The sequence below is a fragment of the Pomacea canaliculata genome, linkage group LG9 (genome assembly GCF_003073045.1).
Source record: "Pomacea canaliculata isolate SZHN2017 linkage group LG9, ASM307304v1, whole genome shotgun sequence".
In the NCBI taxonomy this organism is placed as follows: Eukaryota; Metazoa; Mollusca; class Gastropoda; order Architaenioglossa; family Ampullariidae; genus Pomacea; species Pomacea canaliculata.
This window is the reverse complement of record NC_037598.1, coordinates 10,278,518-10,303,733: the sequence shown is the minus strand read 5'-3', so window position 1 is coordinate 10,303,733 and position 25,216 is coordinate 10,278,518. Positions and strand designations below refer to the sequence as shown.

At 37.9% G+C, this 25,216-nt stretch overlaps 1 protein-coding gene and 1 long non-coding RNA gene across 2 annotated transcripts; both read left to right on the top strand.

The window, feature by feature from the left end:
* Window positions 1–288: 288 nt before the first annotated feature.
* On the top strand, window positions 289–6,398 carry LOC112571442 (proteasome subunit alpha type-5-like). The gene is made up of 9 exons (XM_025250420.1): window positions 289–460; window positions 1,008–1,117; window positions 1,361–1,487; window positions 2,112–2,179; window positions 2,566–2,673; window positions 4,154–4,212; window positions 4,514–4,616; window positions 5,766–5,852; window positions 6,089–6,398. Exons 2-9 carry the CDS (start codon window positions 1,022–1,024, stop codon window positions 6,164–6,166), a joined length of 726 nt encoding a protein of 241 aa, XP_025106205.1. The 5' UTR covers window positions 289–460; window positions 1,008–1,021; the 3' UTR covers window positions 6,167–6,398.
* Window positions 6,399–18,481: 12,083 nt separating this feature from the next.
* On the top strand, window positions 18,482–19,289 carry LOC112571445. The gene is made up of 2 exons (XR_003100826.1): window positions 18,482–18,681; window positions 19,165–19,289. It is a non-coding gene; the product is annotated as an uncharacterized LOC112571445 (long non-coding RNA).
* Window positions 19,290–25,216: the final 5,927 nt, after the last annotated feature.

The window sequence follows — 25,216 nt, the reverse complement described above, 5'->3', positions numbered from 1 at the left end:
CTAGCGGCATCAAATAACAGCTCTCCAATCATAAGTATGTCTAAAAAATTAATAAGAATTAAAGATATTTCATTAAAGTAAATCTTTTTTCCCCCTTTAGTATACTTTCTCCTTTTAGACTTGCTATTTACATCCTTATTCGAACTTAAAGAATTTTGTACAACTATTATGCAAACTGATATAAAATAATACTATTTATATATCATAATTAAGTGAGGGATATTTTGTTGATATTGTGTTATCAATTTTTTCAAATTTTATATGGATTCGATTGAAGATGTATATTCTGCAGAAGAGTAGCATCGCCGCCATCTGTAAACTTGCTTCGCTGTGTCATGCGGACTACTTTACTGAGTACAGGAAAACAAGCGGTAAAAACGTCAATACTGTCTGCAAAGTGTGTTTGTGCTGAAGTCCCCATCTGTGATCTTTAACCCGTTTTTCGACTAGCTATTTTTTGGTAAGTTCTATTTAGGAAGCACAACCAAAAATTACTTATGATTGACGATTTGCATTCTGCATTGATCATGATCATGAAAGCCTTCATATAAATGATATTTACTATGGTAATTAATTTTTAATTTATTGCATATACTAAGATGGCACAGAACGTGTTGACAATTTTTACTTCTATTATGCCTGTGAAAAAGTAAAATCATGGACTTGCAAAAAATAAAAGTGGTTGTCAAAATGCAGACTAAGAGTAAGACCAGTAAAGTATCAAGAGATTTTGTGATTATGACGGTAATGTTTAGGCTTTCTTCAGTTGATACCAAAGCTGTTTTGTTCTTTATATTAAAAACTTGATTCGTTGACCAACGGTTATACTAAGGACTACGTACTATACGATTTGACTCGGCAAAAAGTGTTCTTTCAATGATTGAGAACAACAGTTTATTCAAATGAATAAATAAAGTCGTGACAAAACAAACGAATGTCTTGCTCGAAGTCTATAGCTACTATAGTATTGTATTAATATTTTCATATGGTTATGCTTTTATTTGCAGTCCTTCCTACCAAAATGTTTTTGACACGCTCAGAGTATGATCGTGGGGTTAATACATTTTCACCAGAAGGTCGCCTGTTCCAAGTGGAATATGCCATAGAAGCAATCAAGGTTTGCTTTTAAATATCAATACTGGGAGGATTTTGTTATACAATAAGAATAATCATTCTAGTAAGTAGTTCTTAGACTTCAGACCACTCATCATTGACTTGTTTATAAGTAGTAATTGTTATCATTAATGGCAGCTTAAGATATAAACTCATCGTGTAGTTTTGATTGGCAATGAACAATAGTCTTAAATGAGAAATGCATTATAGATGCACTCTAAAATAACTTATTCTGACTTTCTTGCAGTTGGGGTCTACAGCGATTGGCATTCAAACAAGCGAAGGTGTTGTGTTGGCCGTGGAGAAGAGGGTTACCTCCCCTCTCATAGAGCCTTCGAGCATTGAAAAGATCATGGAAGTAGACAAGCACATTGGTAATTCTCATTTGTCATTATATTTTTCTTTCAGTGTTAATGAAACAGTAGTGTAGTCTTTTTTTAGTCAAGAATTAATATTCAAATTATTCCGTCAGTACCATTTAAAAAAAATCTGGTTATGGCTGTGTAATGGACTCTGCCTATGTGCATATCATTTATGTGGATGTGTTATCGATACACGTCAGTCACCATGGTACTTAGCTTTAACTCAAGCATTGTCCACCTAGAAAATCCTAAAGTTTTTGACCAGATAATATTCTAATGGAAAAGAGCATAATAGTATTGAAATAGTTAACCTACAAATGTGCCAAAATAAAAATAGGTGGATATGTGTATTTTTGATGTGTGTTGCACCTCATCATTCGCATCTTCAAATGTTGTCATTTTATTTTGTTAGTGATGTTTGTAGTTTTCAGGAAAAGGCTTCAGTTTTGATTTTAATCTTTTACAGTTCATTCAGTTGTTTACAGTTTTTAAAAAATCCCCATTTATTTAATAATTAAGCAAGAAACTATATATTGTTAAGGATTAAAATATCTCTTGCATAGTCTATTAATCTTTTATTTGCTAAATAGGTCTTAGATATTTGCAGTGATTTTTAAACTTTAAAAATATCAATAGGGTGTGCTATGAGTGGCCTGATTGCTGACTCAAGAACACTAATTGACAAAGCACGTGTTGAAGCTCAGGTTAGTGTTTTTTTATTCTTTTCTTTACCTCCACTATGTGTACGTGAAAGGAAAGGGGGATTAGAAATAGAAATTTGTATTAGCATAAAAGTATGAAATAATATTTTCTGTTTTAGCTGTTATTCTACTTATATCGGATTTTTTTACTTTTTTTCAGTCTTTGTCCTTCTGTCGTAGATATTTTGTTAATCATAAATTTTCCTTCAGACAAATGTGACATAAAAAGAACAGTTTGATTGCATTTGTTTACAGTACAAAGACTTCAGAGCCCAAAATATTTAGTAGGACAAATACTGAAGCCAGCAGGTATAAAATAAGTACTTCGCCTTTTTTGGAATAGTATTAGGTCATGGGATAATGTTCTTAGGTCATGCTTACATTTTCAGAATCATTGGTTTACATACAATGAGAATATCAGTGTGGAAAGTGTCACACAGGCTGTGTCTAACCTTGCTTTAGCATTTGGTGATGATGATCCAAATCCTGGTGCAATGGTAAGTAATATCTTGTTTGATCACTGGCTCAGTATAATGCTTGATGTTATCCTTTTATATATTTTATATGACATCATTTTAGAAAAAAAAATTAAAACCACACCTAAAATATTTTACATTTAATTTTTTTGTTTGACCTTGTCAGACTGTGCATTTAGGTATAGACCAAAATACAGTGGATGTTTATGTCATCAAGTGATTTCTCTTTATCAGTTACAAAAAAATGTTTATTTTGAAGCACAAGTTTTCTTTTGTTTTGTTGGGTTTTTATTTTAAACTTTATAAAACTTCTCACGTGCATGTATGAATTCATGCAGACTTTTCAACAACTGTACATAGCAATGCACTACAACTGTTTGCATGTTTTACTATAATTTTTACACCAAATATGTGTAAAAATGAAGGGATCAAATCCAGGACAAAATCATACTAGTGGGAACCATTCTTGAATGAAGTTTCATCCCCACAAAAATACAGATGATAATTTAAACAGGGTTCCCAGGTCCTTACAAGTCCTTACATATTGAATTTTCGCCGTAAGGCCTTATAAGTCCTGATATTTGCCATGCGGTCCTTACAAATTCTCACACAGGTCCTTACATTTTCTCTGTGACCCTTACAAGTCCTTATATCGATAAAATATTACCACAAATTTATTTTCGGGTCAACTTTGGCGCAAAATACTGATGATTTTTCGCTGCATGTTTGGTCTACACATCTGTACAACACTAATTGCCCTTCTGTATTCGCAAAAAACACTCTTTTTTCAAAAGGTCTTTAGAAACTTACTCTTTCTTGAACCTTGATCTTCTAGTACTACTGTGCATAGCTCTATTTCTCTCTCTCTTCCCGTTAGAGTGTGTGTGAGAGAGAGACATGAACTGACTGTATTACACCAAAGAATGGCTTTCCGGTTTTGCAATTATTATTACTTAGATTTCTAGAAAACTTGGAACATTAACGGTGTATGTTATCAGCGCGCTAAGGACACTTTTTAAGTTATCTAAATATGGCAGACAGGCATCAAAATTAACTCTGATTATTTATTACTAGAAATACATGTATTTGAGAACATAGAGAAGACCACAGATTCATAAATAATACATCTTTCCGACCATACAAGAGAAAAACTTAAGCATTGATGACTGTCACTTAGGTCCTTACGAATGCATGAAAGGTCCTTATAAGGTCCTTACTTGGCACCATCCCTGTCCCTGGGAACCCTATTTAAAGATTTAACAGTCTTAGATATCTTTTCAAATACAGTGGTGACATTAAGACAAGATATTTTTAGTCATCCTTGTTTTGACTTGTTCTCCTAAGGCTTATTTCTGTTATTGTCTATGTGAAATGCTAGAAATCCATGTGTAGCTAGGTACCAACACAGAGGTTTGCTTAATGTACCTCAGTTTTTTTAAAAGAGGCAGAACACCAGTTGGGCTTGCTTATACTTACTTTCAGCCTTTTATGATCTGTATAGAGTCGACCATTTGGTGTGGCTTTGCTGATAGCAGGGATTGATGAAAATGGACCCCGGTTGTGAGTATATATTGATGGAAACAACTTGGCTAGTTGTCTAGTCTTCATAGTTTTCCTCATTATTAATTGCAGTTATTATAAATTTAGGAGGCAAAAAGAAATTCTTTTAATTGTCTTTGGGTTAATACTTTTGTTCGTGCATGCGTACGTCAGAATACATTTGGATACAGTCCTCTTTATATGCGTGCAAATCTTCGTATGTGTTTAACTTTCCATATTTATTCACGCTTTCTTAAGAGTAAATTTTTGCACAATATTTTATAATATTTTACAGTGGTATAGTTCCGTAAATTTTAAACAGATTTCACATGGATCCATCAGGCACCTTTATCCAGTATGATGCTAAGGCCATTGGATCAGGATCAGAAGGTGCACAGCAAGCTTTACAAGAAAGCTTTCACAAGGTATTATTCCTACTTTTCTTTCACTTCCGATAGCTCCCAGCTATTTTCATCTAATCTCTCTCACACCTTATATCTCTTTTTCTTTAAATCACCTGTTCAACTAGGTATATCTCAGTGGTGTTTGATATATTATTATAAAGAATGTGGAAATTTTCTTGTCATTTAACATCACATTAGCATAGCTTTGCTGGCATTAGTATAGCTTCAATAATGTTATAAATCAAAGTCGAAGTCAGTGTTTTGTGGATTGTGTTAAGATCTTGGCAGATATTCATATGGCTTTGATCTGCTAATTTGTGTGTTTGGTTGGATTTAAAGAATCAACATTATCAAGGGACATTCATCCAAATTGAATGAAAAGAAATCTATTACTCATTGTCACTTATTTTTCCCTGTCCTCTCCCAGTTTCCTGCTGTCCATATACAGTCAAATCTCGCTACTATGCCACTCTCGGTATTATGCCACTTTTGCTCAGTCCCGACTATAAATTCAATGCAAAAAAAATTTACTATGCCACCCCCTACTCTCGCTACTATGCCACTATCATGTGGTTGTTAAAAGGCACAAGTTGTGAAATTCCTCGCAGTGCTCGATTATTCTACTGTATGGTAGTGTGGGACATGGCATTTAGGTGGGATGGAACATAGCACGTACACAGGGAGGGTGGAGGCTGGCGATAGGGGGTGGTGGTCGCTGGCCGGGTGACAGCCCCGTGACAGAGGGAGAGCGGGAGGGGGTCGACTAGCGACAGGATGCAGGTCGGATGTGGTTGGGAGGGGTGTAGGATGCATGAAGAGGTGAGGGGGAGAATGAGAGGGGACAGCTAGTGCTAGCAGACGATTCTTGAGAGCTTTGGACTGACGGGTAACTTGAGCAAATAAAGCCTTTTTTACGAACCCTCGTTATTATGCCACTTTTGCTCAGTTCCGGTAGGTGGCATAGTAGCGAGATTTGACTGTATCTCTTTTTCTATTCTGTTTTATGGTGTAGTCCATGTTTACACCTGTATAGTCAAAGGTACTATGCTGGTGTTTATGATGTAAATAAGTTTCTGTCACAGAGAACCGCACACTTTTTGGATCTTCATATGCTAGATATGTACAAAATTCATATTTTTATGTATATTTCATTATTTCATTTATGTGCAGTCCATGACTTTAAAGGATGCCTGCAAGTCTGCCCTTACTATTCTCAAGCAAGTCATGGAAGAGAAACTCAATGCCACCAATGTGGAGGTGTGATGGCTATAATGTGCACATGCTCTGTATGTGTGTGAGAGTGAGAGAAAGCATAGATATTGATATTTAACTTAGGAGGAGTTTAATTGTTAAGGTTAAAATTTTATATACTTTTATTATATTTGGGAAATGATAAAGAAGAGCGATCCACAACAATCATTGTGTATTCTTCCAAAATAAAAATCTCCTTGCCTTGGTGCCATAATATCTGTTCATTATCATTTTTGTTGCAGATGGCCACCGTTACACCACAGAATTTGTTCCGGATGTTCACCAAAGAAGAATTAGAAAGTCTTATCAAGGATCTATGATTTATATCTGTTTCTCTTTTTACTATTGATTTGTGTGAGATAATGGCTCATTAATGTCGTTTAATTCATCTTTCATCAGTCACAGAATGCATTTTGTCCTGGGCAGTAAGAGTCCGCCAGGTATAATTTATATATCTGTGAACTTTACTGAACAACCTCGTGTGACATTGACCTGTTAGTTTGATTTTGGACTTCGATATACATGCGAATTAAATAAAAGACTGACAGACAACTTCCGTTTCACATTCATTGGTGTATGATGCATAGAAACCTCACAACAAAGTTTGAAATATCAAAATTTTTTTGTCATTTTAAATCTATTAAGGCCACTTTTATCATGAGAAAGAGCCCCAAGTTCTATTGACATGCAAGTTATCTTGTGACTAAAGTTTCAATATCCGAAAACCTGGCTTCCAGTCAATTTCACCTTTGACCTGATGCAGTGCGGTGTTGCTGTGTTGGGTAGTGGCCTCTTCTATAATATCCTAATGAGCAGAGTGCAATGGGTATTGAAATAGTTAACCTATGTCAACATGAGAGCAGGTGGATGGGTGTGTTTTTGATTGCATGTCTATATATTTCCTCAGATATGTTGCACTTCAATGTTGGAACCTTTAAATAGTGTTTTATTTGGTCAGTAATGTTTGTAGTTTTCAGGAACATGTATGCTTTAGTTCTTTGATAAAGTCTTTACAGTTCAGTTGATTATAGCCAAAAAAGCCACATCTGTTCAGAAATATTGTAAAAAAAAAGTGGATGTTAACATTACAGAAAAAAATAATTCAACAAAAGTCAAAATCAGACAAATCTGGGGTAAGTCATGTAGACAGTATTAAAGTTTGCAAATAATTAGAAATTGCAAGTTATAAGAAGGGAATTACATTGGAGAAGAGGGCTTCTTTGTTCTCCAGAAACTGGTTCTTTTCTGATTCCTAGTGATTTTCTAATACCCATCAGGCCACTGATTCTGTGTACCTGCATGGAGGACCAACATAATGAGGTTCTTCCTGTTTCGACCATGTTACTGTGTACAAATAAAAGCATGAGTCTGTTCGGCAGATATTGACAGGGTATGGTACTGTTTTGTGTTTTCATATTGAGCTGACTCAAATTGTCCTCTGGGATAAAGCGTTTTCTTAAAACACTTGTATCTTGTTAATTTGAAGTCAGTGTGTTGTGTAGGACAGATTCCAAAGCAGCTTCAAGGTTATTTTCAGGCTTCTCAATCTGTTAAAAAGAATTGGACAGTAGATAATATTGTTTCCGAAATGTGTTTTGGGATGGCCACTATTTTTATTAAAGTTAATTTTTTTTTGTAAATTCAGGATTTTAAATGCCAGACAAAAGAGAACATACTTTTATAGTCTTCGATCTGTTCTGTATTTTTCATTTCTTTCCCTTTCTCCATTAAGTACACTGGTAGAGGAAACTGGTGAAAAAAAGAGTGTCATGTTCATAAGAAAGCTTGGAGCATCGTAGATATTGTAGGCGTAGTATGTAAATGAATGTAAGATATTCCAGTGGGTGAGAGGAGTGAGGAACGCTGGTGATTCTGACGCTTGGAGAGAGTGAAAGAAAAAGAAACTGGCCAATGTGACTAACATCTAAGGCAAATGCACAAAAATACTGTGAGGCATGCTTCAAACTGCATGGGACCACAAACTCTACGAACTCTGCAACTTTGAGATATAACTTCCATTCGTCTGCGATGTTCTTCAAAGACTCTGACCCGAGACAACTCCAACGGAAGGCGCCCTACGGACTGCAACCAAAGGTAAATGTTTGAGGGGCGTGCCGAACATCTGAGGCGACTTGATGTGGCTCAGCCTTTTCCACTTGTCTCCTTCAGAGGCATTCTTCTTCCTCGCACATTCCCTCTTCTCAAGCTTACCCCCCCTCGCAGAGCGGAGCTTAATTCTGAAGGTGAACGCGAGGACTGCACAACATTTGCCCAGTGACTGCGTTTCATGGAGAGACCATCCTATTTCATCGCCACTACTGCGAAGTTATCAACAGGTAACCATCAGCTTTAAAAAAAAAAATTCTCTACTTGCCCTCGATTCCTTAGAGGAGGAAACACTAATGTCAACTGCTGACGAGATCCACTTAGAGGCGTGGGCTAATCAGGAACTCGGGGGTTAGGGATCCTTTCAGAAGCACTCACGATCCAACTGCCTTTCTTGACTTAAAATAAGATGATTGTCACCGACGTTCATATTCCACTCGGATGGCTGGTACAGGTATATATAGGTACACACGTTTTCAAAACGCGCGCTCTCTCTCTAATCGGTCGTGGCTGTTTCATAGCAAAGTTTCAAAGTAAATAGAAACATGCATGAAAAATTATTAACACATAGTTGGCAACACAATTGTGATGTCAGAAGATCAGTTTTGGGCACCAACAGCTGAAAGGCGAAGGAGGATTTCTCATTTTAACTGCAAAGCCTACATGAACCACCTGCAGAATGAAAAATACGGTTTGCGGTGTTCCGGAGTCAACAGCGTTCTCTTCTGCTGTTCTCTCAGGCTCTTTTCTCACCTGACCTTTCGCCCTGGAGGATGAAAAATATCCTTGGCATCCCAGTGCACCGAGTGCATGATGGCAATGGGAAGAGCTGATGAGACTATTTGCTCTTTCCCCACACCCTTCACATCGCATTTCCATTCTAATCCTACCGTCCTTTTCTTACGTTAACAAGGTACAGCGCTTTTTTATTTTTTTAGTTTTTTTTTTTTTTTTTAACTGGTGTTCTCAAACAGGTCAATATCTCCATCCATCATGGAAAAATGCCCATTTGTGAATTTGACACAGTATCTGTGAACATCAAGTCAAATTGGACAGCCGATATATTCATCATTCCATTCAAACCTTAACCTACTCACATCATCGTCATATCCAATCATAATAAATTCATCCACTCATAAGTTCTCATCCGTTTTGTTATTATTATGCATGCTTCTCTTAATGAAGCTGTAATTTTATCAACATCGCATTTTCACGAGAAAAAAATCACTCATATTGCACATCAGTACGATGAGTGGATTCTGAAATATAGTTTTTTTTGTGCTTCGGGATGAATTAATTTTTGTTTTGTTTATTTTATTATTTTGCGCGTTGTTTAGTATGTCTCATACGGCGTCGACTGTACTGGGTCATATCAAGAATGTAAAGCACGCTTTTGTTGATTTGCTACTCTTGTCTGATGTAATGTTTAGATTAAAAAAAAAATGAATGTATAAGATTTTAAAACTTTAGAAAGATGTGGCGGAACATTTTGAATTAAATTTTGAATAATAAATATGTCACAATGTTTCGATCGTTTCAATATCAGAACTGATAGATATCATCATCCCACAATAGGATCCACTGATTAAACAGTCACAGTACACAGTACACACAATGAACACACCGGGATGAGTAAGGGGTCAGGGCATTTCTCTGACAAAACTTTGTAAAATGTTTTTAGGTCCAATGTATAAGATTCGACTCAAAGATTTTTTCCTCTTTTTCTAAAGCGGTATAGTTTCTGAGGAATGAAGAGGTTAAGGTAATTTATTTTAGAATGTTTGACAAATCGTTGAACACCCTTCCCCTGTGATTTACAGACTGCCTTTTTGTTTTCTTCTTCTCTTATCGCTTTGCCTGAAACCTTGCACATCTTCCTCTTTAACCACCGGTTAGCTTTACATCTACATCGTGGTTACCAAATAATTAAGATTCCTGATCTGATCTCGGTTTTCTCTATTATCCTTTGTGTTACGCGAAACCAGAGCACGTTTGCACAAAGTCTTACTGACATGAAGTGGTGTCTATCTACCGGTTTGCAACTCAGACATCGATCAACGGTGAATGCTATTTACTAAAAGCCTTGTATTCCTTAAGGTTTACCCCTTATCCCCCGCAAACAGTCAAAGGCACATCGCCCAAGGTTCAGGGGAAATTTCCAGAACATGGGTAGCTGCGCAGTGTTCGCTAAAGAAAACTTCATTCGCTCCAGAAAAAAAGCGAGTGCTGACATTTCAATATCGTTTAAGTCTCTTGGCCAGATAAAGCAAAACGGTTTCAGACAAGAAACCAAACAGTTTTATTTTTTTAAATCCCTCAAAACAATAAAACAAACAAATCATTTGAAATCTATTTTTTTTTATATAAATAAATTTAAGCGTGATCCGTTAACTGTTTTCACAAAATGCACTCACACAGCAAAATTTAGTATCTGAGATTTTTTTAAAGTTTAAGATAATGAATGGTTGTTAACTGTGTATACTCTTTTTTTTTTCACTTGCACCTTTACGAGACATTTTACAGGGTTAACGCTCTGTAGCCATATGCTGTGTTATACCACACAATATTCGAGAGAAAAACACGCCATGTTTATTATGTAGTGTCAGCAACTAGAAGACGACCACAAGCTGCTGATTCAGGTAAACTATAAATTAGAACCGATTCCCCTCAACGCTGGCATTTTGAGGTTGACGTTCTCTCCCTCCAGCTACCTGAACTCACTAGAAAAGGTCAGAGTCACCTCGGCAACATGCCCAGTGGAGGTGTGCGTGCAGTTATCCACGGAAGGACGATCGTCCTTGATCCACGGCTCTGTGCACGTCTGTTCGCCACCCGTGTGCGGTCCCAGGACCGGCAGCCACGTACCCCGATGTGCTGTCCGGAAGGCGACGCCCTCTACGTGCAGGTGCTCGCCGCGCGATAAAAGGAACAGGAACGGCTCCATCCCCCTCTCCCACCTCACCTCCTTATCTCGCTGATAGCAGATGAAGACTAATGACAGATTGATGAACCATGATGCAACAGATTGCCAGGCGTCCTCGTGTACATGGAACAGTCTCAAGTCATTGTAGGACAACTCCGGCGAGTGCTCGTTCTTAACAGGGTCGTCTAAGGTCACTGTATCCTGAATGTGGGTCCAGCTTTCTTTTCAGAACAGCAGTTTTTAGATTATGATTAATTCAAAAGTACTTTTGACAACTTTCAATAAACGGAGAGCGGAAGAGAACGGGATTGAGAGAAAGTGATCGGAAGTTAAATGTTTTATTTAGAGACAGGGCTACTTTCAAGATTATTGTACTTTATTTAAAAGAACTTAATTAATCACACAATTACTATGAATTTAGAAATAAAATATATACAGCAGGAAGCTATCTGGATATAGAATTAATTAAAAGGCGATTCTATTTCTTTTATAAGCACATGTATACATATAGATAAGAGGAGAAATGTCAAACGATTTCCCGTCACACACCCTTTAACACGTGCGGGCATACACATCCCTCACAAACATCCTTTCTCTTTCTCTCTTTCCTTTCTCTCTCTCTCACACACACCACCTATGAGAGTGAAGGCAGGAAAGATCAAGGGCGGAAGAGAGGAAACCTAGATGAGGAAACTGCAAGTGATGTAGGGGCGAGGGTTTGCGAATCTTTCAAACACATCCAAACACTATTTCCTTTATCCTTTTCGGGACAATGTAAATAAATCTTTGCTACACTTGCACCGCACTGTGCGAGTTGGAGGAGACATCGAATAACAGCAAGTACACGCGACTTCACCACACACTGTCATAAACTGGCCACCAGTGACACGACGACTGCCATGCAAGTACAAAGTGGCGATTGAAACAATATTTTTGAAATGGAAGCAGAACTCATGTTACTCGTGAAATTAGGAAGGCGCGAACGGACATATAAAATGCATGTAATTAATTGCAAAGAAATGAAAACTTTCCAGAAAATTTTGTTCGCTATTTTTAGTCCCAAAGATTAACATCTTCATGATAGAGTGACTTCACCAAAAAGACAAAGAAAGAGAAGAATAGTAAGAACAAGATGGGACTAGAAGTTTTTGGTGTTGGTGTGATTGTGGGAAATGCACTTATTCGTGTGAACAGTTTTCCAGAATAATTTTCTAGCACATCATTAGCAGGGTCTACAATGTCTATGGTGTATGTCTGGCACCGCTGTGGATTTAGACCGTGTACGCCCCTCTCATCAGCATAAAACGCATTGGGCAACAAGAGTTAACTGGGTGCATATCTCAGTAAATGCACACTTGGTCCCCACATCCTTGTGTATTTATTTATTTTTCCGTCTGCTTCAGTCTCAACCTTGTTCTTCTCTGTGTGCGTGTGCGTGTGTGTGTGCGTGCGTGCGCGTGCACGCAACCTCCTTTTATTATTTATTCCCCATCGGTCTCCCCCCTGAAGTGAGTGAGGCCGGAAACCTAAGTATTGGCAAGAAGTTCGGCAAGAAAATATCAGAGGTTGGTGTTGCTGACACCTGGACTCCTGACGTCACTGGATGAGGCGAGTTCACTGCCTTTGCTGCCTGTGTGGATGCTCTCGCTTGCTCCCACATTTGGACAACTGCAGCCTAGAGGGCGTTGTCGTGCAGTCTTTTTCCTCGCGTTACTTGGTTACCGTCAAAGATGGAGGTGGAGGTGGGGGAGGGGTAGCCGAGGCAGGAGAAAACTTTGCCTAACGTGGCTTGAGAGTTGAACAAGTTGCTTTTGAAGTAAATACGACCAAAGGGGTGTGAGGTGTCGCGGCAAGGGAAAAAAAACTCACCAAAAATTTTTGCCTAGTTTTCTTCATATTGCTTTAGCGTAGGCAAGACGTATTAAAGCGGGTTTATAATATCGATATACAGTGGAACCTCGGTTAGCGAACGCCTCGAATAGCGAATATTTCCGATAACGAACAAAACATTCGTTAAAAATTTGTCTCGGATAGCGAACAAAATTTCGGATAACGAACAGCCACGTGAACCACACGTGACCGACCAGCATGTCATCATTCGCGTTCGAGACACAGTTACGATCGGTCGTTCCTTATCTGTGAGCATCCTTCTTATTTAGTGATTTTTGTGCTTTATTTTAATAAGATAATCCTCAATCATGGCTCCAAAGAAAAGTCTGTAGAAAAGTCTTTCCCTAACAGTGCAATAGGCAATAGGAGCCTAAACATGTTCAATGAAAATGTGATGTCGTATTACCCAAGAGTGTTACAAAAAAGGCAGAAGCAACAGACAGTGGTCAAGTTTTTTTAGGCTGTACTACTGTATGAAGTTTATATACTATTTTGTATATGAATGTATCTGGGATAGCTGGATTTTGAGCAAGAGTTCAGACAGCCAACAACAAGAAAAATAAGAAAGTAATACAGATAGAACCCTGCTTACGAAGTCTATCTCAGTAAACTTTATGGGACCCTTGAATTTTCGGGAGAAGGAACAATCGAGAAGTGACCTCCTCTACATGATGATGATGATGAGGAGGAGGATACTTTTTGTGCACCCAGCAACACATTTTGACCGCCTGTTGCCTTCCAAGTGATTATAAGCATGGAGGGTTTCTTTGTCTGTAAGATGGCCGAGACCAGTAACATCTGTCGTTATGGAGCAGAGTTTACCTTCTGTCAAATTCTAGTTGAGGGATTTTATTTTCGTTTTAAAAGGAGTCACAAAGCTTTCTTGCTGCATGGAAAACTCTGCGGCATTTAATGATGTTGATATAGCGTAGTGTGTGGAATTTAATGATTTCAGTACAGTTGTTGGCATTGCAGGTTCAATTTATGTCTATCTTGCACGTTGAGAAATATTTCATAGCCGGAGCGCTGTTTAATGTTTGAATGACTGTACGGGTCTTTCATACAGATTTCACATTAAAGTATATCATAGCAACGCAAATAACATTAACAGTAAAAATATTCACAGACAGAAGAAAATAAACACAGAGGCTACCGGAGTCGGAAGGTCTTACCCGTAAAAAGACTTTATTTTTTTAAGATTTAGAAAACATCCTTACAAAGATCTTCTGTAAAATCTTCAGTTATTTGTTTGTACGTTCACTTTGGAAAGATTTCCATGCAAGTAAAAAACTAATGATGGAGTAATGTCTAATGATACCAGATAATGATACGTTCAAGATAAGACTTGCCGAATTCAAAGTAATCCACCCTTTCCATTCTCAAGATACACACCCACAAACATCAGCATGCACAGGTCAAGGCCACTCGCACAGACGTCAGAGTTGTACATAGCGAGTCATTAGGGGCTGGGAACCAATTAAATCGATTTCCTTTATTTCTTATGGGAAAAACTGTTTCGGATAACGAACATTTCGGATAACGAACAACTTTCCAGAACGGATTATGTTCGTTAACCGAGGTTCCACTGTACTTTAATTTCAAATGTTCACATTAGCTCCCTAGTTTTAATCTCAAAATTTTTATTTAATTAAGAGCAATTATTACTTTAGTAGCATAAAGTTTCTTTCTTATATAAGAAAGAACAATCATTTTAATTTGTTGATGACTGGAAATGCATGCTGCCTGGCTTCCAGCCGCCAAAGGGCATTGAGTAGTACTGACAACTGAGTAACACACCGATGCTTTTATGTTCCTTGCGGTGCCAGTCTCCCACAGGTGGGAACAACGTCTGGCACCGACAGCTGTGAGAGTCTGTGCCATGTGTGAGTGAATGTGTGAGTGAATGTGTGTGATCAGGAGATGGTGTGAGAAGGTGGACCATCAGTAGACTTTATTGTGAGAGACAAGTAACTCCCCTCCAACCCCTCACCTCTCATCAAAACTTTAAATCAGTTACAAGACATTCAACAGTTAATGTCTATATTTTTGTCATCAAACATCAGGGCTTACAAACCTCACTTTCCATGTATTTTGCTGTAAATTCATGCTCAGTGGATATGTTGACCAGCGCAATTAAATTTTCTTGCATCATTGTTGATTGGCGATACTTTTAAAAGAAATGTGAACTTTGGGAAACTTCATCCTCCACCTTCAGGGCCAGTAAAATTCTGAATGAGACTGCAACATGTGGTACAGTATGTAGTAATTGATACTGGACAATGAAGATCAACATTTCGTTAGGATTCATGTTAAGGCTCGGGAAGTCTTGCGCTACTGCGTGTGTTTTCGCTGATAAAACCGCGACAGTCATCACTGGTTTTATGTAAACCACGACACATTATTGAAATTTTCAGTTAGGAAATTACAGGAAAGCTTAAACATATCATTATTTCAAACTTCTAGATCAAAGGTAGCAGATATATGTACAAAATACAATTTTCATTCGCCGCTTAAAAATTATTGGTGACCATCCCTTAGTGCTTGCGCCATAAAGCAAATGGCGAGTTGGTCTGATGGTAGAACCAGGTTTGTAAATCGCAAACACAATTTTTTTTTTTAAAAAGCCAATTCAATACAACAGAACTGAGTTAATAAGGGTAAGATATTTTATTAAAATTAATTCTGAATCAAAAAGAAAGGAAAAATTGGCTGATTTAATCAACAAAGAATTGTACAAAAAGGTATCCGTATGTAAGGGCTATGAAGGCTTATTGTTCTGGAAATAAGCAGACATTGGTATTGCATGTATAAAATAGTCTTCCAACTATTGCTCTGACTTCTGTCAGGCAACGATGAGGTGACCTGCAGTCGACCTACAGGCTGAATGTGTATTTCTGTGGCCGACCTTCTGTGAAGCTCAAGGACACATTCGTGAGGGTGCCAGCGAATGTCGCAACGGCAGCATCCCGATGAAAGGAAATATGCTTTAACTCAAACATCTCTCTCTTTCTCTCTGTGTGTGTTAGTATTTTTTTTTTTTTTTGTATCGTTTGCTCTTTTGCGTGGTGTTGCGCACTCATTAAAGATCCCACCGCCAGTTGTCGACAGCAAGGATGTCATGCATCAAGCATTTCCGAGTGAAACCATGGCACCGCCCTACGCGTGGACCGGGTGTTGAGCAATCTCAAGAGGCTGAGGAACTTCTAAAAATACTCTCTAACGACGAAAAGGTCATTATTAGATAGAGAGATACTTCGAGGCATTCTTGCAGATAAACTCTTTTCTTGTTCGTCTGGGTTGATGGCTCAGTCTTGACATGCTTCTTCCATTTACATCGCTACTCCTCTGATCCTCAGCATCTGTCCATAATTGCCTCTGACAGTCCTGATACCTAACTCGAGGCACCTATATTGTAAAGTAACTTTTGTTGTAAGCACCAAACAAACGGACCAGTAATTGGTGTTACCATTCATCCGTGTTATTATTATTATTATTTCAGTCTGTGCTAAAGCATATTTCCTTTGACAAGCCAAGGGTCATCAGAGGATTTTCAATCTTGGGAAAGCTGCTTGGTGTTTCATATGTTATTTAATTTCAATTGTTAGAGTATGTCAGAATCGATGAACACCAGGATGTCGTCTCTGGAAAGTAAAATATAGACCTGACAAAATGAAATAGAAATAATTAAAAGTTCAACACATGTCATGACATACGGTATGAGTAACCACTCAGGGATCTCTTCTAGAGGGCCGGACTAATATAGTTAACTCAGTTGTACCCAATACTGTATATATAGTATATATACTGGCGGCGGGCCAGCGGGCGGGCCGAATCCGGCCCGCGGGCCGCCCCTTGCCCAGGTCTGATGTAGACAATGAAAGCGTGGTCAGCTCAGTACAATATGAGGAGCGCTTTGAAAGGTGATGGATAGGTCGGCATTATCTCGTTTGAATGTCTTCTCTTTAATGTTAAAAGCTATTGATGTAAGCCAACTTATACACAACAACATATATTGCACTCTCATCCACTCGATTGCTTGCAAACAAAGACTCACTCGGACACACACACACACACCCGCACACAAAAACAGAAATAAACAGAAATCAACCACATGAGCACATAAGTATATATATATACACACACAAATATGATGTGCAAATTTATTCTGACAAGGACACTCATACGCACAAAAAATAATGGAGACTTGAAAGAACTCTAATTAAAGGGCTGTCATACTAAAGATATACTTTGGTACACGCAAAAGCGCCGACCAACGCTTTCAATACCTGTATCCATGAAACTTGATCGGGATACCTTACCCTATCACCCTCTCTGTCTCTGTACTTTAATGTCTTTGCTCTCCAATCTCCACAAGAAAAAAAACATAAAGAGAACACACCAGTCCTATTTCAAAGCTTCTCATAGTTGAGAGAGCAATGTCCCCTCTCATAACTCAATCAACTAAGAATTAATCCCTTGATGTGCTATAATGAAGCAATAAAGAACCAAATAAAATCTGTGTGTGTGTGTGTGCATCATTCTTGCAGCTGAGTTCAAGTTCTGATCACCTATATTTGGATGATCCGTTATCCGATTTTGATGTACTTATTTCTCCATGGTCTCTATAGTTTATATATATATATGCATGAAAGAAAGAGTAAGAAGGAGGGTGCGTACGTGCATATGTACACGGTGCACGCCCACCTGTCTGTTAGCCATGGTCACTGCCTGTTCTTGTCAACCACCTGTACGTGTGTGCGTGCACATACTCGCAGCCTGTGCCAGCGACATCACGTGACTTTGTGGCGAGAGTCTTATCACTCCCTGAGGGTCGACCTTGTCCGCGACACCCACCCGAGATTACACTGTGATCAGCGTCTTTCTCTCACTCTGACAGGAGATGTAAAGAGAGAACTATTAGTCTTCAGGTACCCCAAAGGTAGCCACCCTGTAATCATCTAATCATCGGTTGTATTAATCATCTTATCTTGTACACGCTTGTGCTTGTGGTTTGGGTGATAGTGGGGTGGGGGAAGGGTATTACCGCTGCCATTTTTATTTCATTTCATTTCATTTTTCGAAGGTTGCAAATTTTATAAACGCAGATGGTACGACTGGTTAGGCCACCCATTTAAAAAAAATGTACAATGATGAGTAAGGCACAATTTATTTATAAGACTTTTTACACGCCGCGAAAGTTGTGTGTGTGTGTGTGTGTGTGTGTGTGTGGATGGGTGTGTTTTACATGTATCTGTGAGTGCGTGTACATGTATATGTGTCTGTTTGTGTGTGCACTTCCCACCTAATTTTTTTTCTCATTACAAGTCTCATTACATTAGTGTTACATGCAGTCTCATTTGACAGGAAAGGCTTGAATGACTTTGATGACATACTCATTAAAGGTGAGGTCGTAACATCGTAACAAGAGTAGACAGTTTATTTAAAGGGATACTAAAGGGTTGTGATAAGGCTCTGGCGACGGTCAAACGTTTCAAAACTATATTTAGTTAAAATTACAGAGCATGACAGCAATGCAGGAGAAATAAATGATTCGTTTCTCACTTAATTACCGCTTATTAACATTATTTCGGTTGCCGATGTTTATAAGAATCGAAAAAATCCAGTGAAATCGACCCTTGTGTCCTTCCGCCGAGTAACCACGATAGCTTCCCGAGACGGTCAAGAGGAAAATCCTCTTGTGACGTCACAAGAGGACAGGAAGTGTCTGTGGTCATTGCTAGGATAGTGATCGGTGTGTTTCGTTAGTTGGATTTGTGATATCCAAAATCATTAACAATCAAGATTGCCATGAGTAATGTTCAATTTTACCAATTTCAACCACTTTTATCAACTCACAATCGACTGCACATCCTCGGCGGAGGAGGAAAACGTTGCAGCAGTCGAAGCACAAAGCAGGTACGTAGGACTATAGAAGTAAGTCATACTGTGTGCACGGGAACAGAAAGTGAACGCATGCTTTACCTTCAAGCACTTTAAATAAACATATTGCACTCGAACTCTTTACACTGGGCATTGTTGTTGACAAATTCACTTCGTAGTGTATTTAAAAAATAAAATTACATTTGGTATGCTAATTATTTCCTCACACACACACACCGGAATATACACATTGTATATTATAATTTGGGTTTTAAAGTGAACTTTCCTAAGGATAGTTTCAAAATTAATATTTTGAAATATCTGTGTTTAAATATTTTAAACAGACAATATTTGCAGCCTTTTTGGGGGATATAGTTTGAATAATTCGACTAACGACTTACTTTTTTAACAACGATGCATAGAATTCAAGCAGAGACATTTGCTTTATCTGTTATTATGCCTGTGCTTTTAACTTATATGTTTGTTGTTTAAATGTGTGTACATAGATTCATTTATCAGTTTCAGACTGGTGCATTTGTGAGGAATGGCCACAACAAAAAGATGAAGAAAGAAAATCTTGCCTTATTATGCACAAATTAAAAATAATGTAGAGGAGGACCAGACGTGCATTACCAGCCATGAAGGCTATTTCTTATTGTCTTAGTGGTGCTTTAGCCACTTTGCAGGCAAACCATATATAATGCTTACATTTCAGATTTTTGAGAGAAATGCTCTGAATACATAATGACTTTATAAGTGGCTCTTTCAGGTTTGTTATGAATTCCACTATAATGCTAATAAAGTAGATTAATATAAAAAGATTGCGAGAAGACTATATGCAAACAGAATCACACAAGTGAGTGATATTTCAATCAAGGTACCAGCATTTTTTTATTTATAGGCAAAGTTTAGTCTGAGCAACATCAAATTAAAAGGATGAATGCAAGAAAAAGCACTTTAAAGAAAAATCTTATACAAAATGTTGAAGCATAAAAAAATGTAGAGTAAAAGCTTAAAAGTGAATTGTCAAGAAAATATTCCCTATACAGCATGAAAATTGTTATATTTATCCAAATCCAGTTATTGGACACACTTCATATCATATGTCTAAAAATATTTTCATGTATCTGACATGAATTGTAAAATAAGATCTTCCCTTTATTAACATTAAATTTTTTTATTTGTTCAAACTCAGGTATGGGACACATTTCATTTTTATGTTCAAAACAAATCTTGCATGCATCTGGCATTTTTATTTTACAGACATCATTTATGAAATACTTGGTGCTGAATGTACCTTTCATTCTTTATTTTCTTAAAAACTAATAATAATGCAAGGAAAACTGTGTGACAACTGATTTTTTTTTCACATAATATACAGACATGTGGCTTAATCTTTTTAATTCCTCAAGTTCCACTGCATGTGAATTTTTCATTTGATTGCTCTGTAAGCATTTAAAAATAGTTTCAACAATGTATATTGTCATAATTTTCTTAATTCTTGCACAGTTATGGATTCCAATAAACCAAGTGGACAATTTGAGACACATGTGTGTTTGTGTACTTGTCAAAGGTTGAACATTTAGGAAGCCTAAAAGAGTGTGGCTGTGATGTCCAGGAGTAATGATGGCCACAGGAGCTGTCTTGGCATATGGTTATAAATTTGACTTCTATGCGGCACTCGTCTATAGTTGTGATAGTAGAGGGGTTGCTACACTGCCTGCAGACACTCAGCAGCTCCTCCAACTTCTTTTTGTGAATGATAAATTTTTTTTCAAGGAAGGGATATGTGTCCAGTTCATCTTTCTGAGAATTCCTAGAGACAAATATCAAGACTAAAATCATAGTTAAAACCATAAATCATTTTTATAGCTAAATATCAGCTTAAATTCTTGTGCTAGCATGTTTCTGATATAAACTATCAAGTACTGACTGTTTGTTAGTAACTGCAATATAAACTTTGTTTACTGGTGCTCCTTGACTGCTGAATTATTCCACTCTGAGGTGTCGTTTTCATTTTCTGACTCCCCATATCAGGATCACACCTAGCAGACATTTATAGACACAATTTCCTTCTTTTTTCATTTCATTATGAAAAAAATTATCCACATGAAAATTTTACAAAGCCATATAAAATTATTTTTTTATCTAAGTGTTTAAAACTGCGCATATTTTTGGCCTTGAATATCCTTATAAGAAGAAAATATCTGGCACAGTCTGTGGAATTCATGCCAATTTTAGATAAAAGAGATGTGTAATAGAAAAAAAGAACTGAAAAGTGGCCATTACCTTTCAGGATTGGAGCTGAGGTCTGGGTCTGGACCTCTTTATTTAAGCACAGTTGAACTGTCTGTTGTGACTGACTCGTCATAGTCTGAACATAAAGTTTTTATAAAGTAATCATTCCACAAAACATTAAAACAATAATAAAACATGTATGATTATACCATGTGATCAAGCTATTATTATTTTTAATTCTTTACAGTATCCAACATAAAACACAATCATTAATATTACTCTAATTTTCAAATGTTGAAATATCAATTCTAACTTCCGCAGTGTACTGCACATAGATTTCACTACTATTGTTGATAAGCTCATTATGTAGGAAATACCTTTCACATGTATTTTATTGTTTTTAGATTTCATAAACAAATAGGCTGTCTTTTCAAAAATATGAATTTAAAAATATTTCATTTTATAAAAGCAAACATGGATTTTAAAAAAAAATGTAACAAGGGCAAGGATTTCAACAATCATTTCTTTTAAACTTGCAGTTTGATGCTGACATTTTTAAATTTATTATGCATGTACTATGAATTTTTACCTACTGAAACCCGCTTATTATAAGTACCACATAACACGTTTATTATTATGTATTTTTAATAGATGTATATTGTAATGTTATCTACCAATAATGAAAAGTGCATTTTGTAAACACAGTGACAGTGCACTGACACTGACCTGTTTATGCTGTGGTCGTTTGGCAAGTGAAACTCGTCTGTCAGATAGATCCTTCTTTCTTTTTCGAGCACTTTCATTGTGTTGAAAAATTGTCGGAATTGCATCTGGCAGAAGCTGTGCCTTGAAGGCCAAACCTAACTGTTTGGACATTCGGGTCCGGCTAGTAAAGCACTGATCGTCAACAAAATGCTTGCACATGTCCCACTCTCTGGGCTCCCACACGTGTGGGATCGAGCCTTGTTATTGTATGACCCACTCTTTTTGTAAGGCTCTGTCTTTCGGAAACTGATGAAAAGACAATATCGTATCTTTTCCCATTTTTTCGTGGCAATCGGGTGCAGCACATTCTCGAGGCATGGTTCTCACTATGGAAACCATACGTCATAGGGTCACGTGACGAAGAACGAGACTTCGTCGTCGCAGACGAAAGAGTCCCGTGATATTTCTCTTATTAAACACAACATTCTACTGAAAACCTTCAACGTTTTCCACATGAACAGACATGAAAATAGATGAGATTCAAATTTATCCTACTATTTACGAGTTTCTAAGCAGTTTAATTTTCCCTTTAGTATCCCTTTAAGTCTAACTGTCGATGATAAACTCACATGGAAAGCTCATATTAATGGTGCTGTCAAGAAAATGCATAGCCACCTTTACTGTTTGAGAAAAAGATATTTTAACATGAGCCCGGAACTCCTGCAAGATGTCCACACTTTAGTAAGATGCAGCACCATGACTTTTGACCTCTTGTGCTGGAGTGCAAGCCTAGCAACACAGGAGAGGGACAAGTGAACAAAAACCAGGATGGGCGATTAAAAAGGAGCAGAATGACTTAGAGACAGTATATCGCAAGTTTAGTATCACAAACTGTCTACAATTTTATCCACAGATACAACCAAATCATGGCCAGAACTCGTCTTTGAGTGAATATTATTCAGCTGGCTCCTAGAGCGCCCAGTTTTTCTTTGTTGTTGTTGTTGTTGTTGTTTTTATGAATGCTTATATTTAATATCATACTTGATGTATCATGTAATCTCTTATGTATTATGTAATATGGAAGAAACCTTTATGAAGAGAATTAATAAAGATGTTTTTATTTGTAATTGTAATTAATCATTTTATCTCTGGGTATCTAGACTGTTTCTCTTCCTTAGGACAGCAGCAGAATGTGATACAGGGGTTAGAGGTTGTGAAAGGGTTGTACGCAGTTCGAAAAACAGATATGCAGAAAAAAAAGACTGAATGTGGTCATTCATATGAAGACAACATTCCCGTCTGTCTACCACTTCTGTGAGAGAGAGAGAGCAAGCGAACTACCTCAGACAGGTTGCATCCTTATTTCCAAGACTGTAGGATTTGAATTACCATGCAGTAAGGGACATTTAGTTTTCCACCCATGTCTTATTAGACGGGTGAGCGAAATGACAATAGAACAGATCTTGTGACATTGTTTCAATCGCACGGTCTTATTTTATACCATTGTGCGGTCGGTGGTGTTCAAGAAGAGAGGCATTGTTCGCATTCACTCAGACCTCGCCTCAACCCTACCAACCTCTCGACCCCTACCCTACCCTCCAGCCTTTCAAAAGCTGGGTGCACAGACCGGCATCAGTAATATCAACACATGCCACGTGCTATACACAGGAACCGCCCTTAAAGCAAACTTGTCGGCATTTTTAGCTCAAAGAAGATTGTATAGTGACCTACACGAAGACAAATCAAATTTCATCATCATCATCATCATCGTTGATGTTCTGTCTTCTTGTCTTTAATTGATGGTCTCGTTTACTGTAACAGCAATGTGAAGCAAGCTGCTGGCAAAGATGAAGATGGAGTAAGCGAAAGCTGCGTGGCTACCAGGCCGTGGGAGGGAGTCAAGCCGGCAAGAGACCATCGAAGCAGTCCGCACTCAGTGAATTAGGTGCGAATGAAAATGGTGACAAGGCCCTCACACAGTCATGATGGATAAACTGCGAGTGAGGCGCGGTCATCTCATCCTCCTGCTGTGTGACAATCGTGGGAACCAGCCAGACCCTGATTTGCCGTCGTGCCGGCGAGATATTCGCCGCTGCTTCCATATAAATCTCTGAGTTTGCTGCTCTCGTGCATACTTGTTTTGAACTCCCATCTTCCTTTAGTGCACACTACTTTATAACTTAATTTAGTTTTAACCCTTTCTTTTCAGCCTCAACCAGGAATCTTGTGTTTGCGTGATGCTGCTACCCTTCTCCCGTTAAAGGTTAAATACATGGGTGTAGTTCATTGCAAGTAACCCGATACTCAAATTTGAGAAAAACAAGCCCTTGAACAGCACAATCCATACCTGCGATTTAATAAATACATATATTTGATTTTCAAGGAAGTCATTAAAGTTGCTGTCATGTCATGTCATGTCATACCTAGTATCAGTGGAAGGGAGAGCTGATGGAGTGATGCATTCATAAACTCATGCCAACCGGAGCGATCTTGGGCCGCTTGAGAAGGTCCTCCTGTGGACAACCGTCCCCTCCCTCACTTTGACCACCCAGCTTTCCTTATGTTATTCCAACATGTTATTTACAAGAGTCTCACTTCGAGTACTTTTAGTGATGTCAGAAGTTAAAATCTAGGAAATCGCAGGTGTTCCCTTAAAAAAACAATTAAAATAATTTAAAAAAAACTAATAATAGCGCTTTTATTATTCTGTCGTAAGCTTTGGGCTAATTTTCATTGATAACTCGGTGTGTGTTTCTGTCCCACTCTCTTTTCTCCATATTTACACATCAGATGTTAGGTGTATATCCTCTAAGGAAGAGCGAACATTCTAAGCTTCTTCCCACCATTGCTTAACATTTGAATTATGAACCTTTGTTAACTGGTGGCACTGTCTCCAAGGGCTACAGCAAAGCACTAATTTGACTTTTCGTTAATAAACCTGCCACCAAGGTTATCCCATGGTGTTACCCTTGACTATGGTAGCGACATTTGACGCTCACCAGGTCGTCCCACCTTGCCAACAAGTACCCTGATTAATTACAGTATTTAGACAACAGGCTCACTTGAGCACATCTATAAGATACTGCCTACTCTTAAAGCGTTTACACGGTTTAAATGACACTCAGCCACTTTCTAACTTCTGAAAAAAAAACCCACTTAAACTGTTTGATCATATCACTAAACAAGCAAATAGTAAAATGTCTACTGTCAGTGACATCAACTGATCCAGCAAAATGCAAGATTCTTGTGCACACCTACAGACCACCAGTTACTCAGAACATAATACACACCAGCCCCTACAAGCTTCGCACATATTAATAAGAAGAATCGCTTACAAGATTTTTACAAACCTACTCTAGGGCCTTGGAAAGTAAGAGAGCCAGAGAAAGAGAAAAAGAGGAAGGCTGGAAAGAAGAAGAGTTAGAAGATCTCCACTATTCTAAGATATAAATTCCCATTCTAGACTTATATTCTTTTATAAAAAGACAGGCCCTGAGCGATTTTGCTTACGTGGGTAAGCACGGGGGTGTAGGAGGTCTCTATTGTGTGCTGAGTCCAGAGTCAGATGTGACCACTGCGCATTACGAGTACGCATGCGAGAAGTGGAGAGGCTCCGTATCGGCACGTT

Excerpts from the sequence above, each read along its gene's own strand:
- LOC112571442 (XM_025250420.1), top strand. The coding sequence starts at position 1,022 with ATGTTTTTGACACGCTCAGAGTATGATCGTGGGGTTAATACATTTTCA. Across the intron at positions 1,488-2,111 it reads GGAAGTAGACAAGCACATTG|GGTGTGCTATGAGTGGCCTG; the intron begins GTAATTCTCATT and ends AAATATCAATAG. Across the intron at positions 2,674-4,153 it reads ATCCAAATCCTGGTGCAATG|AGTCGACCATTTGGTGTGGC; the intron begins GTAAGTAATATC and ends TGATCTGTATAG.